The sequence below is a fragment of the Emydura macquarii genome, unplaced genomic scaffold (genome assembly GCF_026122565.2).
Source record: "Emydura macquarii macquarii isolate MOO-44397 ecotype Brisbane River unplaced genomic scaffold, CSIRO-AGI_Emac_v2 contig_1119, whole genome shotgun sequence".
NCBI classification, from domain to species: Eukaryota; Metazoa; Chordata; order Testudines; family Chelidae; genus Emydura; species Emydura macquarii.
The window spans coordinates 2,712,622-2,727,082 of record NW_027131256.1 but is presented as its reverse complement, the minus strand read 5'-3'; the positions used below and the strand labels follow the sequence as shown (position 1 = coordinate 2,727,082).

Below are 14,461 nucleotides of genomic sequence, written 5' to 3'. Positions count from 1 at the left end.
GCCGCCAATTATGAGCAACCAGATGCCAGCACTACGCTGAGAGCTAACCATGGAGTGCTTTGCTTTAGGGAAGCTTTGAAAACCAGGTTCTGCAATGAGATGCAGGACTGATTTCTGTTCCTGGATGTTGTTTACCTTTGGTGAACACTTGCCCCCCCCAATCAATATCTGTGCCCGCCAAATCCCTCCCGAGCAAGATATGATTTAATAAAGAAACGTGTTGAAATGATGCAAACTTTTATTTATGAACATTCAGTCATGGGGGAAGCGGGAGAATGTCCATTCACTGTCTCAAGGGGTAGGGTGGTAGCTTGCTGGCCAGCTGTCAGCGTGTCGGCTGCTGCTTTCTGCTCGCCTCCACCAGGGTCTCCTCCGAGTCTCCTCCGAGACCTTTTGGGGGCAGGGGAGGGGTAGGGCAGCAAAGCCCTCGGTTGAGGAGCATTATGGAGGGGCTACAGCGGGACTCTGTCCTGCCTCCGCTCCTCCTGAAGCTCCACAAGCCGCCACAGCATGTCTGCCTGATCCTGCATGATTTGCAGCATCTCCTGCGTGGTGCTGCGATCATGCTCCATCATTTCTCTGAGACTCTTCCTGTCCATGTCCATGTTCTGGGATAAGGTCAGCTGCCACTCTCTGAGCTCTGTCTCTGCGGCAGCTGAGGCGTTCACGAGCTCGCCAAACATGTCGTCTCTGGTTTTTTTCCCCCTCTTTCTAATCTGAGAAAGTCTTTCCGCAGCATTTCTTGAGGGTGGGGCCATGAGCGATATCAGTTTCCTGAGGGTCACGCAGGAGGAAAGGGAAGATCTGCTGCACACCGTGGGGTATCAGCTGTGTTCAGCCATGAGGCAGGCTCCCTTGATTGCAGTGTGGCTCGGCAAAGTATCTTACCATGGAGGGAGGAACAGGGCAGCCCTCCCCAGAAAACGTCTGCAAAGGATAACAGATTACCTACACTAAAGTTTCTGTGAGATATCAACTGATGATTATGGGAGCATACCTCATCACATAAATAAACTGTCCCCTGGGTAACCCCCACTACAGTCACCGAAACGCCTGAAATCCCCTTCCTGCCTCCCACCCCTCAATGTAAAAGGACAGAACTGCTAAGAAGAAAAAAACCTCACCAGGTGTGCCTTCCCCGGGATCATTAGCGCTGTCCTGTGTGCTGCTGGACTGCTCGGGGGTCAGGAATACGTCCTGACTTTCAGGGAGAATGGACACCCCGCTCTCCTGAACCCTGCTCTCCTCAGCCTCCTCCTCCTCCTTGTCCATGGAGTCCTCATCATTGTCCATGGACCGTGACCTAGCGGGGGTATTGATGCTGCGGGGCGGCACCATGGTGGGATCGCCACCGAGAATTGGGTGCACCTCATCGTAGAAGCGGCATGTTTTGGTCGAGGAGCCAGACTGGCTGTTAGCTTCCCGGGCTTTCTGATATGACTGACGCAGCTCCTTGATCTTCACGCGGCACTGCTGAGCGCCCCTCTGGTGTCCCTCCTCCAGCATGTCCTGAGATATCTTCCCATAAATGTCCAGATTCCTTTTGCTGGCTCTGAGCTGAGCCAGAACGGACTCCTGGCCCCACAGCCCGATGAGATCTAAGACCTCTGCTCGACTCCATGCTGGAGCGCGTTTGGGCTTTGTAGTAGCCATGCGGAGAACAGTGACAAAGCTCTCTCCACGCTGGCAGCACAGGAAATGAAAATTCAAATCTTCCCGGGGCTTGAGGGGAGGGGACTTTTCCTGCTAGCGTGACCAGTGAACAGCACAGCGCGACTGTCCAGAGCCGTCAAACGTGGCATTGTGGGATACCTCCCGGGGGGCAATTAAGTCAATTTAAGCGAAATTGTGTCTATACTGACACTAAATTGAACTAACAAATTCGAATTAGGCGCTATGCCACTTGCAGAGGTGGTCTTATTAAGTCAACTGTTGCCGCGACTTAATTCGACTTAACAGTAGCGCCAGTGTAGACGCAGGTGTACAGAGGTCGACGTAAGTGACTTTACGTCAACCTAAGTCGCCAGTGTAGACCACTATCCTCCAGAGGTGTGTACATGCCAAGTGTGAAGTTCCAAAGCAGAGCAAAAACGACTAAACAAGATTTTTTAAAGCACAAATCAGTTCTCCCCCTACACTTGCATAACTAAAAACTAGCGAGACAGATTTTTTCCCAACATAAAAATTCGCTTTTGCATTGACACTAACCATGAGAAAGTTTATGTTGAGACAACTTTAAGCAGGTAAAAACAAGGGTTGGGATGGATCGCCCAACTCAGTATTAACTGTAACATTGCTACCAAAATACTGTCATAAAAGAGAACTCATGCTTTGCTAGGGTGAAGAATTGCAGGCGTAACACCGACTTCGTAGCATGTTGTATTTATCATTGTAGGTGCTTCTGTCATGGCTCCATTGACGGGGCATCCCAGCATGACATACTGTGTCTATCTGAATTATGCCTGTCCCCTGGGGGAGAACTTTGCCCTTTCTTTACAAACGTACCTGATTTCCAAATGGGGGTTTGTAATTCTCAAATGAAGAGATGCTAGAGAAGCACGAGGTCTGCTTACAATGTCAATGACAAGGTCGCTGCAAATGGTGTTTTGAGTGGCAATGTGAGATGTGTCCTAAAACCATTTTGCATTTTCCCTGTTTTGTTTTTAAATGAGGGCTCTTGGTGACTTCTAATAACCTGAGCTTAAATTGTGTCCTCTTTTAAATGAGGGCTCTTGGTGGCTTCTACATAACCTGTGACTGAGCTTAAATTGTGTCCTCGTTTAAAGACCGGATTCAGAATACAAACCGTGTAGACTCACAAAGGGGCGCTGATGTAGTTCAGATCTTCCTCTCAGCAGAAGCATCCTCGTGAAACGTTCCCGACCTGTCCAAAAGGCTGGACTAGACTTCTGCTGCCTTTCAAATGGCCCGACCCCTCTCTCGATCTATCTCGTGTTGGGAACCAGCTTTCCCTTCGAAGTACCAGGTGGCCCTGAGCAGAAACGAGAAAGGCTGAAGGCTGCAGGCGCGGACACGTTGCAGTTTCTCTCTCTCTCTAGCGCAGCAGGGTGGAAAAGATCGCATTGAATCATTGGTTTCCAGGCCGGCTACCTCCAACCAGGCAGCAGCGGTGGCGGGGCAGCGTTTCCGAGCTCCGATTTAGAAGAGGCTCCTCCGGCTATGTCTACACGTTGTATAAAAGCTCGCGCTGGTAAAAGAAGCGGGGCCGTGGGCCGAAGGCAGGTCCTGTCCTTGGCCGTTTCCTGTTTGAAAGCAGGTACCTGCCGGCGCGGTTCTTTCCTGGATGTGTTTCGCTCGGCTCGGCTAAGCCGCTGGCGGAAATCTAGCGCCGGGATGCCTGCGGGGGATTGGGCGTGAGCTCCGGGCCGTTCCAGGCCAGGTTAACGCGTGTCCCCGGGGTACCGAGCGCGGCGGGCAGGGGGAAGCCACTGGGGGACAGGGTGGAAGAAAACAGCCCTGGGACCGATTTCGCGGAGGAAACCCGCTTTGGTGTCTTCTCCCTCCCGGCGGGGAGAGATCGGGGCTCCGGGGGGGAGGGGTTGGCTCCCCAATTTCCCACGCAGGATTCCCCCCCCTTTAACTCTGCCTTTCGCTGGATCGCCGGGAAATCCGCGGCTCGCGGGGGGAGAAGCGAGCCGCAGCCTCCCCGGGGGAGGAAGGGAACGCAGGCGGGGGGAGGGAAAGCAGCCCGGCCCCTCTCTCCATATGTCCGCAGGGTGCCCCCGGCCGCGGCTGGCCAGAGCAGCAGGGGATGGGGGGGCCGGGGAGCCCGGCGCGGCGCTGTAGCCGGCCTGCGGCTGCCGGCGGCTTAAAAGGCGGCGTTTGCATCCCAGAGCTCGGCGCTGTCCGCGCGGGACCATGAGCGGCTTCGCCCGGCTCTGCGGCGTGTCCTGGCTGCTCGGGGCGCTGAGCCTGGAGCTGCAGCCCGGGCCGGACACCAGCCGCCGCCCCGCCGCCGCCGCCCGAGCGGCCGAGTTCGACCGGGTCTACACCGGGAGCGTGAGCATCAGCCGGGAGGCGATCTACGCCTTCAACCGCACCAGCCAGCCGGGCCAGGTAAGGGCCGCCCCGCCCGGGGTTAAACACGCCTTCGCTGCCCCGCTGTCAGGCTTAATGAAGACCGCATCCCCCCCCCCCCCGCCGCGCTGGATCTAAACCCCGGCTAAGGTGCCGGCGGTGCGGGGAATGCGGGTTCCCCAGCACACCATCGCTCCCCCCGCAGGCGGTGCGTGCTCGCTAACCCCCTCTCCCGCCTTGCATTCGCTTCCCAGGCATGTATCTGTGCCTATGTCCCCCCCCCCCCATGTCGCTGTCCTTTGCATGTCCCCCCCCCCTTTCTGTAGCTGACGTTGTGACGATGGGACCATCTATCCCACCGGCACGTCTCCGCCTTCCCTCTGGCTCCCTTTCAACCCTGATTTCCCCAGCACAAAAGCAGCTACATCACCTCGGTTTGTCTGGCCAGGAGGGCAGAAGTGACCGGCTTCAATTGCGTCAATTGCCGCTCTCCTGATACCAGCTGGGCTGGTAATTGCGTTGGTGTCGCTCGGAGTAGGCAACACAACCGGTTTGTTTAACCGTCCCTGCGCTCAGACGTGTGCTCAGGTGGTGTGGGAATTCAAGAACTGGTGCGTGTGCGAAACGTCCGTGCACTCCGCTCGTGTTAACGTGTAAGTAAGCGAGCATTCTCTGAGCCGAGCCCACCCTGCACTGTGGCTTTTATCTAAGAAGTCCACAAAATGTGATCCTTCCCATAGAATGGTGGTTTCCAGCCTTTGGTCCGTGGGCCCTGGGCGTCCCCAGACTGTCTAAGATTTCCAAAGAGGTGGTACCTCCATTGGAAAATGTTTAAGGCTTTGTAAATGGAAAAAAAGGTTGACAACCACTGTCCTAAAGCATACCAAAATGGCCAGCCGTGTCCTGTCTTCAGTTGTACAGGACCAGAGAGGATAAGGAATATTTTTAAACTATATTTCCAATGCTTTGTAATGAGACCAAACCGATATTGATGTATGCTAACAAAAATGGATTTTTTTTGTAATAAACCATCGCACTCTGGAATATGAAGTAATCCAGCACTGTATGGCTTTCCCTGCCTTCTCCTCCGCTTCCTCTTCCCACTCCAGAGGGTTATGTAATAAAACATAGCCAACATTAAGGCTACAATGCTATTTCAGCATTTTGTTCATGTCCATGAACTAACCAAGTTCTGCTCTCCTGCTTCATGGAAGCACTGGTTTTAGGAGACTGCGTGCATGGATAAGCAATAAGTGTTATTGTAGGGTCTTTTGCTAATTGGTGATCTGAGCTATGCTTCCGAGGTTATTTGGTACTATGACAATGAAGCCATATAAGAGCACAGCTAGCCAAGTAAATGCTGCAGTGTGAGGGGTCTGTTAGCAGAGAACCCAGGTTTAGTGATTTCAGTTAATTCCTTTTACTGAATTATTTCTAGTATGTTCTAAAGGCATTCATGGCTCTACAACCTTTAAAAATAGGTCCATTGGCAAGAGTGTACTAATCAGGATAGGCAAGCAGCCTGTGTTAAATCCCAGATATTTAACAAACTCTCTGATGCATCCCAAACCCACCTTCTATTTTCATTCCATTGTAAGAATTCAAAGGCTCCAGGCCAGCTCCTGCAATTAGAGAGAGCCAGCAAGTTCCAGACTCCATTGCAGCCCTGTTCCAAAAATCCAGCTTTATGCCCCATCAGACTCCAGCAAAAAGATTTTTTGCACTGACGTTAAACCCAGGGGGAACCCCTGACATTCAGTAAGATGGAGAATTGTGGATACTTGAAACTTGACTTTAGTTACTCCACTTTTAGTTTTGGGGTTTTTTTAAATTCTTCGGACACTGCCCTGGACATACACTGCCAACATCTGACGGGAACTCTACTCTGTGGGAAGGAAAGTCATGTTGAAAACCTCCTTGTCTAAGAGGCTTCTAATGGGAGGAGAATAAACCCAGCCCAGCATCTGGTGAGCTTGAGTTTATTGAGCCAGAAGACCTACAGCTGCTGTCATCAATTAACCTTGTCAGTATCCCCTGAAAAACGCTGACTGGCTTATTAGGGGTAATTGGCATTAGACATCTGTTTCCCCCCAGAAGGTGGGGATATTAACCAGCAGCAGAGGCAGCACTAGGGTCAATCAAATGCAGGTTCTTGAGCACAGCTGGGTGTACAGGTGCCTGCATTTGTTCCCATAATTGATTCCGAAAGCTAGGTCTGTCCTAGGTTATTTGTGGTCTCATTTTTGAGTGGGTTGTTGGTTGGAAGGAGGCTTCACTTTAAATTGAGACTTTCCTCAGGTGGGCAGATTCCTTTTGTACCTAGTCAACAGCTGCACGGTAAAGAAACCTTTCAGGATTTTTTAGCCCATTATGAACTTTGGCTCAGTGAACCTTGAGTCTGAATAGCCTTCAGGGTTCAGACAGTACTAAAAATAATACAGCCGAGTTAACCTCCTGGTAGCGTACAAGTCCTGTGGAAGTTTGACTTAATATTCATTCCTCTTCAACAATCTCCCCTGTCCCCAAAGTGCCTCTAGGTGGTGAGTCAGATAAACTTAGCCTTGGTGTTCCTCCTGCATTTCCCCATTGGTTGTCTACCATCCATTCAGATGTATTTTGTGTTCTGGCCTCCTCGCCAGAAGCTCTTCACGCCTTGAGATGGAAACTGATCAGGGCCCACAAATCTTCTGTGTGGATGATTAATCCTAGTTATGGGAAATCTGTGTTGAGTGCAGAAATACCTTACTCCTGGAAGGACTGCAGAGGGCAAATGTGATCCTACCTGGCTTCATCTGGCCCCCTACCCCCAAGGGACTCCTATCCCCTTCAGCCTGCTGTGGGAGGATACACTAAGCAGGAGACAAACATTCACAGAGGCAATGTAATGATGACAAGACATGTGGGTCAACGTATGCCCCAGCAGCCTTTGCGTAGGCTCCAGTCAGTCGTGCCCAGCATTGTGGCTCCTAGGGTGCATATGCCAGCCAGCACACTGGGCTATAGGCAGCTGGGGAGATGGGTTTAGAATTCTCTTACGCTCTTGCTGGGTGGCAGACTGGGAGCAGGACCATTGTATCTAGCTGGTTCCCCCGACACCTCTCTGGTTTGCAGAAAGGACTTGGGCCTGACTGACCTCAAGAGACTTGACTGCCTAGCTAGTCACTCCCTTTCCACACCGTGCATAGACATGCATGGGGAGAGGAAGAGGCAGCTCGTGTAAGACCTACATCTCTCTCTCTCTCTCTCTCTCTCTCTCTCTCATGCATGCAGAGTCTAGTGGCTGTAGCACATGGGAAGATGGTTCTATTTCTGGCTGTGCAGGAGAGTGGCTTGTGAGACCTTCGGCAAGTCACGCTGCCTTTCTTCACTCCGTTTCCCTGTGTGTAAGATGGGAATAACAATATCTAACAGTATCTAACAGGTTGTGTAATGGCCAGCATTGTAACTGATTTCCATTAGTCCGGCCTCCATTGGAAAATAAACTTCTAAGCAACCCAACAAAAGTATGCCACCTATAGCCTGTGATACGACAAAGACTTGGCCACCTTCCTCTTTGTATTTGCCAGCTGGAATTTAGGCCCCAGCCTTACATATGGACCTACCTAGGCAGATCCTTGAGCCCACGTGGAGCCACAGTGAAGGAGCCCCCATGTATCACATTGCAGGATCAGACCCATCTATAAAATGCTGTTAGTCTTTTTGACAGTAGCTTAGGAATGTGTGCCAAATGGTGATGTTAACGTACAGCTCTCATGCGGTGCTCTCCTTGACTTAACTACCCTGGCTGCATTGTCCGTCAAAAACCGAGTCACGTCACCCGAGGAAAAGGTAGAAAGGCACCAAGCCACAGTGCCTGGAAGCGTGCTGGCAGGTGCTGTGCAGACTAGCCTGGTTAACAGGCACGTTGTTTTGCTTCTCTGGAGGGGGACTGAGTGGAGCAAGCTACTCTCTCCCACCCCTTTGCTTGCTTTCTCCTGGACTTGGCTGCGAAAGGGCCCAACCACTTTGTCCAGCTTGGCTGGAGGGCCAGGTTATTCCTGCCAACAGAGGGGAAGCAGCACAGAGCCAGAGGGAAGCTGACAGTGACTGTACTTGATTGGCAGAACTAAGTCACAGGTAGCCACAATGGGAAGGGCGGAGCTTAGAATAGCAGCACGTCTATTTTTCCAATACAAGCCCTGAAAAATTACACTGTTCTGGCACTGGAGGAACCAATGGGTGTTTGGTGCGATTAAAACACTTCTGCATCTACCTTTTTTCAAATAGAAAATATTAAAACCAAACAGAAACGATTCTTTCTCTGGCACAGCCCAGCCACACAAAGGGGAACATGGCCCCTGCCCCAAGGAGCTTCCAAAATAGTTATATGGCTGGAAGGCTGAGTAACAGACTCCCTCATCTGAGTTTTCCATGTAGCCTCTCTAGCAACTATAAAGAGGAAGTCCTTCATTGCGGTCTCCCCAGCAGCGCTCTGAAGCAGTTAACCTTGCCAGTTGCAGAGCTGTTTGTTTAATGTTGAACTGTTAATGTAAAAAATAATAAAACCCCAGTCATCACACAAGTGCATTCTGGCACAATACAGTCAAATAACTAACTAAGCCAGCTGTGTGCCCTGCAGAACTCCGGCCGGCAATTAGGTAAGTAAACAACTCAATGATTATCTTACTGAGTAAATGTGGCACAGAACCGTGATTCTCCTGTTTCCCACCCCTTCTGGATTAAACCTTTCTCCTGCGTGGCACTTGCGCTGGTGGTGCTGCTTCCGCATGGTGTGCTTGTCCAGATGGATGGGCTGGAGTAGCAGAGCCAGTTTTACTAAATCGTAGTCAAGTTTACTCTGCTGGTCAAACAGAGAATGCTCATGCAGCTGGTGAGAGAATCTGCCCCACTCCTCTATAACAATAACACAGGGACTTTGTGTAGAAAGAAACATGCCACAGTTATGAAGGAATTCAAGAGAGCTACCGTCTCCATCCCCATACATTCTTCCAGTCACCCAAACTGCATTAGTCATATTGTACATTCACCTGTAGTCTCTGGGAAGAGCTTTGACTACTTCCTTGCAAAGATTAACTCGGTACAGGACAGTCTTTTGATGAAGGAATAACAAGCTAGAACAGAAATCATAAACTCACCCTCCTTCACAGAGTTTGGACCAATTGCGCAGATGCATAAAATGGAAGCTCTGTGAGACATCTGGGCCATCATATGTGCCTCAGACCACTGGACATGGTGGCTAGAGAAATCCAGCAAAGAACAGCGGGGCCCACAACTGACCAAAATCCAGCCCTTCTTTTAGAGCTGGCAATTTATCTGCTGTACCCCCAAAAGAGTGTGAGTGTGAGGATTCTCGAGAAACCAAGACTCTGTGCTAATGATCTTGCAATCCATTGCCCTATCTCCAGCTTCCCTTTCCTGGGCAAACTCTCTGGATTCTGGAAACCTCCACTTCACCACAGTCTCCTAATATCCTGAACCTTTCGTAATCCAGATCTGGGCCAGCCCACACCCAGAGATGGTTCTAGTAGGATTAGTGGATGACGCTTCCCTTCTCCCTGCCCCTGTGGCTATGAACAGATACCAAACCTCAGCAACCATGCTGGTTGTCCTATCAGCAAGCTTTGGACAAAGTGCTCAGAGGCCAGCTACTGGATCAGGTCTCATTCAAAATGCTGCAGGTCATTGGAATGGGGGAATGGCTCCTGGGTCTCCCACCGCTGGACTATAGCGTTATCCCTGCACTCTCTCTTTGGCCCTATGACTCTTTAAGTAGTTATACCTAATGGAACAACTTCAAGAGGGGAGACTGGGGAAGCCCCACCTCAGAATAGGCCATAGCTCAGTGGTTCGAGAGGTAGGAGGCCTTAGTTCAAATGTTTTGCCCAATCAGGCAGAGAAGGAATTGAACCTAGGTCTCCCTCCTCCCCGTTGAGTGCTCTAACCACTGGGTTAAAGGGTATTAAGTGGATATAGGCACCAACACCACCCGCCCCCCATTTTGTGTGGAGTGAGTGAGGCATTCTCCCAAGAAATGCCTTATGCGCCTAACCGGCCTGACTCCAGGGGAGGGGTTCCCGGCTCACAAACAAAGATGGGCACCTCCCTGCAGCCCAGACTCAGGTGGCTAGCTCCATGGGTGGGGCAGGGCTTAGGATGCAGCCCTCTCATCAGCATCTCTCATTGGCTACCTTAGGCAGCTCCTGGCGTGCTGTTGGGTGGTGCCCATCTCTCCCCAGTCAGTGTACAGGAGCAGAGGGGACTGCAATTCATACAGTCTGTGCTCGTGTGGTTCCAGTGGATTTTTCTCTGGGCCTTAATGTTCGGCACTGCAATGCCCAGCATCACCCTGCTTACGTCCCTTCGTAGGTCCGGGCCTTTCACTCTGAGTCTATGTGGACTAGCAACAGGAAACACCCGTTTAAAGAGAAAGTAGGGGGGCAGAAATGTGATTCTGTAATCACGCCATCTTGGAGCTCCGTGTTTATTTTCCTGCAGTGACTTCCCACTCAGATTTAGGTAAATCGGACCAGCTGGTGGTGGGAGGAGGAGAAACGTTCTGCACTGACAGCCATAAGGTTCATCCCCCGCCACTGCTCCCTGGCGCCGCTGAGATGCATTTGAATTCTCTGGTTTCGGGTGCTCGAAAGCCTACGCTGCCTGTCTTTCTGGGACACTTCCAAACTGGGCCGAGGCTGTAGCACTGTCTCTTACCTGCTGAACTTTGTAATGCCAACAGCTTGTGTGTCTGTGCATGACAGGTGTGTTCCCTGCCTAGTGGTTTTGGCTTTGTGCCCTCCGCTTGTCAGGCCCTGGGCCAGGTGCTGTCGCAGGCTGAACTGATAGCGCTGGGAGGCTTCGGAATGGGAGGCTGAGCGTGGGTGTGGTGGAGAGTGCTCCTGGGCCTGCCTAGGCTAATGGGGATGTATTCAGGTGCTCCAGCATCTTCCGTTCCCACAAGATCACGTTTGAATGCCTGCAGTAGCCCTCCTGGGAGCTCCTTCCTGCAGCAGGAACTACTGCTCCTTTTTTCTCTCGCCAATTCCTGTGTCCATAATCTCCAATAGCCCCACAGCATTCGGAGCTGCGCTGGGCTAAACCAAGACACCCACCGTTGTTTGTTTACTGCTCCAGCAAGTTTTCCATTTCGACAAGAGTCCAGTTCAGGCTATTAACGATTGGAGCCACATTTGTCCCCGTAGCTGTGGGCGTTTGCAGTGGGACAATCTTTTTTTTTTTTTCCATTCTCTCTTGCTGAGCGTGACTTTCAAACACTTTTCTGATCCTGCTCCAGAGGAGATGGTGATAGAGTTAAGCTGTCAATATTTGTCTTTCCTCTCTTTTCATGACCCGTTTTACGTGGCACTCGCAGATCTCGCCCTTAGTCAGCTGCTTTACTTCTCCACCCGCCTTGAAACACAGACGCTGCTCACGTTCAGCAAATTAAAAAAAAAGAAGTACATTGGGCCCAGCTCTGACTGGTGCTGCAGCAATGGGGGTGCAGCAGACGAGCCGGACGAGCGTAGGGTAGAATTTTCCCAGCCAGTCCTAGCTCTGCTTCAAGAGGCCCTTGGGCAGTTCCTCTGTTATCACAGGCAAGTTGCAAGACCGGACCTAGCTGTTGGCGAGCATGCCCTGCCTGTTAGGACGTTGCTTTAAATCCAGCAATGGGCCATCCAACCCCCCACCATCAACCTGCATGTCGATTGCTCCTGGCAGGAATAATCTGTGCATGGAGCTGTGGCTGTCCAGAATGCAAGTGCCCAGTGATGCTTTTGTTTTGGGGGCCACTTTGGCACAGTGCCAGAATACGGTCCCCAAAAATGGAAACCCTCAACTGCTCATTTGTGGCAGGGGTTATTGGCATCTACTGGCTCCTTTTTACTTGTTCGGTAGAGCCTTCAGGAGTTGTATACGTCGAAAGACTTTACAGTCCAGGACCCCTAAAATTCTCCATGTCTTAAAATAACGAAGAATCTGAGGCCAGAAGTGGGTAGGGTTGTTTTTTGTTTTAAATAAGAATTCGGTGTTTCTGAACTGGATTATTTTTTACTGAGGCAGGACAGGATGTTGTAAGTGCACTGCTCTCTAGAGGTGATATCATTTGCTCGGTTCTTTTGTTTGACTTTCATCAGCTTACTTGCGATATCTTGAGGGAAGGCATTTGATCAGCGAAATCAGGAATTTAATAACTTTGTTTGGCGTTCTGTTCTTTTTATCTGTCCGCCTGGCACAGAAGCCAATTAAACATATGTGAGAGAGAGAAGGCGGATAAAGTAACTCTTGGTAAACTCTAGGGAAACATGGTAAAATCAGCATGTGCTCAATTGTGTAACTGTGAAGGGTTATGCTGGTATGAAGGATGCTGTATAATCGATAAACAATTTTGGTTTAAAAGGGTTTGAGGCTAGTTAAGTGTGGCATGCCCTAAGAAAGGAGATGCCAAATCTTGGGCACCATAGCCTACTGCCTATGCTTTCTGCCGATAGACTCTGCGTCTCCCAAGGATGTTACTCCTATCTCCGACAGATGAGGTAACACACTAGGCGTCTGTCTCCTATATACTAAAACACAGAACCAGAGCTGGACTGAGAATATGGAATGCATGACCAGGAGGAATAAAACTGACCACTAAGCTAGCCCCGCTCACACCCAAACGTAAACCCTGCCTCTTCGCAGCCAGGCTTTCCCCACAATAGCACCTTCATTCGCTGATTCAGTTGTTTAGAAACCAAACTCCCCCAGCCTGCTTGTTGGTGGCAGGGAAGGAAGAGAGGAAGTGAAGTCGCGTTTTGAGTAAAGGGAGGCATGCCACCTAGCCCTCATCACCACAGTAGCACGCGGCTGGATGGTCAGGAGCCTTCATTCATATCTGACCAGTTACTTAATATCATTGAAACAAAGACTCTGTTTTTGGGTTTTTCCTGGGCTTTTAATATAATGAAGATTTTGGTGGTGGGGGGCAGACAGGGAAGGTTGTAGCAGGGATGGGGCTACTTGTGTATATGGGGGCCTGTCTCTAGCCCTGTGGGGTCATCTGAATGAGCCACTTAAAATCTCCGTCATATTTTGTCGATCTCTCTCACGTTCAAATTGTCCCCCTTTTGGTCTGTGCGTCAGGAAGCAGCTGCTGTTGCGGGGGCTGCAGGGAGAAAGGTGAGACCTCTCTCCACCCCTTTCACTTCACAAATGTCCCCAGCATCAGAAGGAGATTGCATCTGCGATTCTGCACCGAAGCTAAAACCCTCTTTGCTACAGTGTACTGGCCTGTGTGCTGGGTCAGCCGGTGGGGGAGACCTTTCCCCTTTCCTCCACATTCTGGCAGAGTAATTACAGCAGCCATCGCAGCTCCAACACCTACCCCCTATGACGGGCAGGAGGCTCCACAGAGCGATCTTTACTCTGGGCGACACCAGAGTTTAGATTTCTGCCATCCAGGAAGTGTGCCCCCCATATAGGGGTGCCCCCAAGTCTTTCTCCCTCCCTGAATATGGGAACCACACCAGGGAGCCCTTTGTTCTGCAACAGGGGGAGGCAGGCTTTGCCCAATACTGCCTCCATGGCTCAGCAGAACCAGAGCGTGAGTCTAACTAGACCCGTGACAAGGTTTGTTTGCGCTGCTCCTGCTTCTTTTGGTGCTGCTGGGGAAATACCGCGGCCCTGGAAGCAGGGCGATCCCCCCAGCGGCATTCTCCAGCGTGAAGATGTCGGAGCCATGGGGCAGCTTTGCACTCCCTGAGCCTGGCACTGCAGGTGGCTAATCGCTTTCCCTAACTGAGAGAAGCAGTACAGGTTAGACAAGGGTGTAGCCGAGGAGAGGTCTGAGCTCCTGGGCGAGGTTAATTCTGCTGACTTTAGATAACGACATTAGGATTAATAATTTACCGAACTGCACAATCAAAACCGTGTAGAGGTCTGCGTTTGCAGACAAAGCCTTGTCAGGCAGGGAGACGCCAGCGTGTGGGTAGCTCATTCGTCCAGCTTTGACCCAGACAGTCCCCTTTTGGGGTGGTTTGTCACCCGTCTGCTAGTGAGATACAATCAGTCGTGGTTTTGCCTGGCAGTGGACAGGGGAATGCCAGTCTGAAAAGTGTTCTGCTCCACCCCTGCTGGCATGTCTTGCTCTTCTAACTGGCATCCTCCGTGTGGTGTGACCGCCTCTGCACCGGGCATGTCCAGTGACCGCAGCAGGGGTGGTTCCACATTATTTCCGGAAGTCCCGGAACCTCTGCTATTGCGGCAACGAGCGAGTCTTCACGCCAACGGGGTGCGAGGCAGGTTCAGGACTGCTGGCTTTTAAAAAGCACGCTAGCAAGCCGGATTCTGGGTGGCATGGTCAGGATGGCAGCTGGGCTGTCCAGTATTGCTCCAGCAGGGCTCGACCTAAACTGTAGCGTGAAACTCCAAAAGAATATAAGCAGTGTGT

General features: G+C 51.1%; 1 protein-coding gene across 2 annotated transcripts in view; it reads left to right on the top strand.

The window, feature by feature from the left end:
- Nucleotides 1–3,246: 3,246 nt before the first annotated feature.
- SIDT1 (SID1 transmembrane family member 1) overlaps nucleotides 3,247–14,461 on the top strand; it is a 77,088-nt gene continuing 65,873 nt past the window's right edge. Inside the window, exons 1-2 of one of the 2 annotated variants that reach the window (XM_067545976.1) lie at nucleotides 3,247–3,277; nucleotides 3,855–4,077. In XM_067545976.1, the coding sequence (XP_067402077.1) occupies nucleotides 3,880–4,077 (198 nt within the window). In that variant the 5' untranslated portion in view covers nucleotides 3,247–3,277; nucleotides 3,855–3,879. Of the gene's footprint in view, nucleotides 3,278–3,644; nucleotides 4,078–14,461 lie in introns of those variants that run through there. The other variant, XM_067545977.1, reaches the window with a different exon arrangement.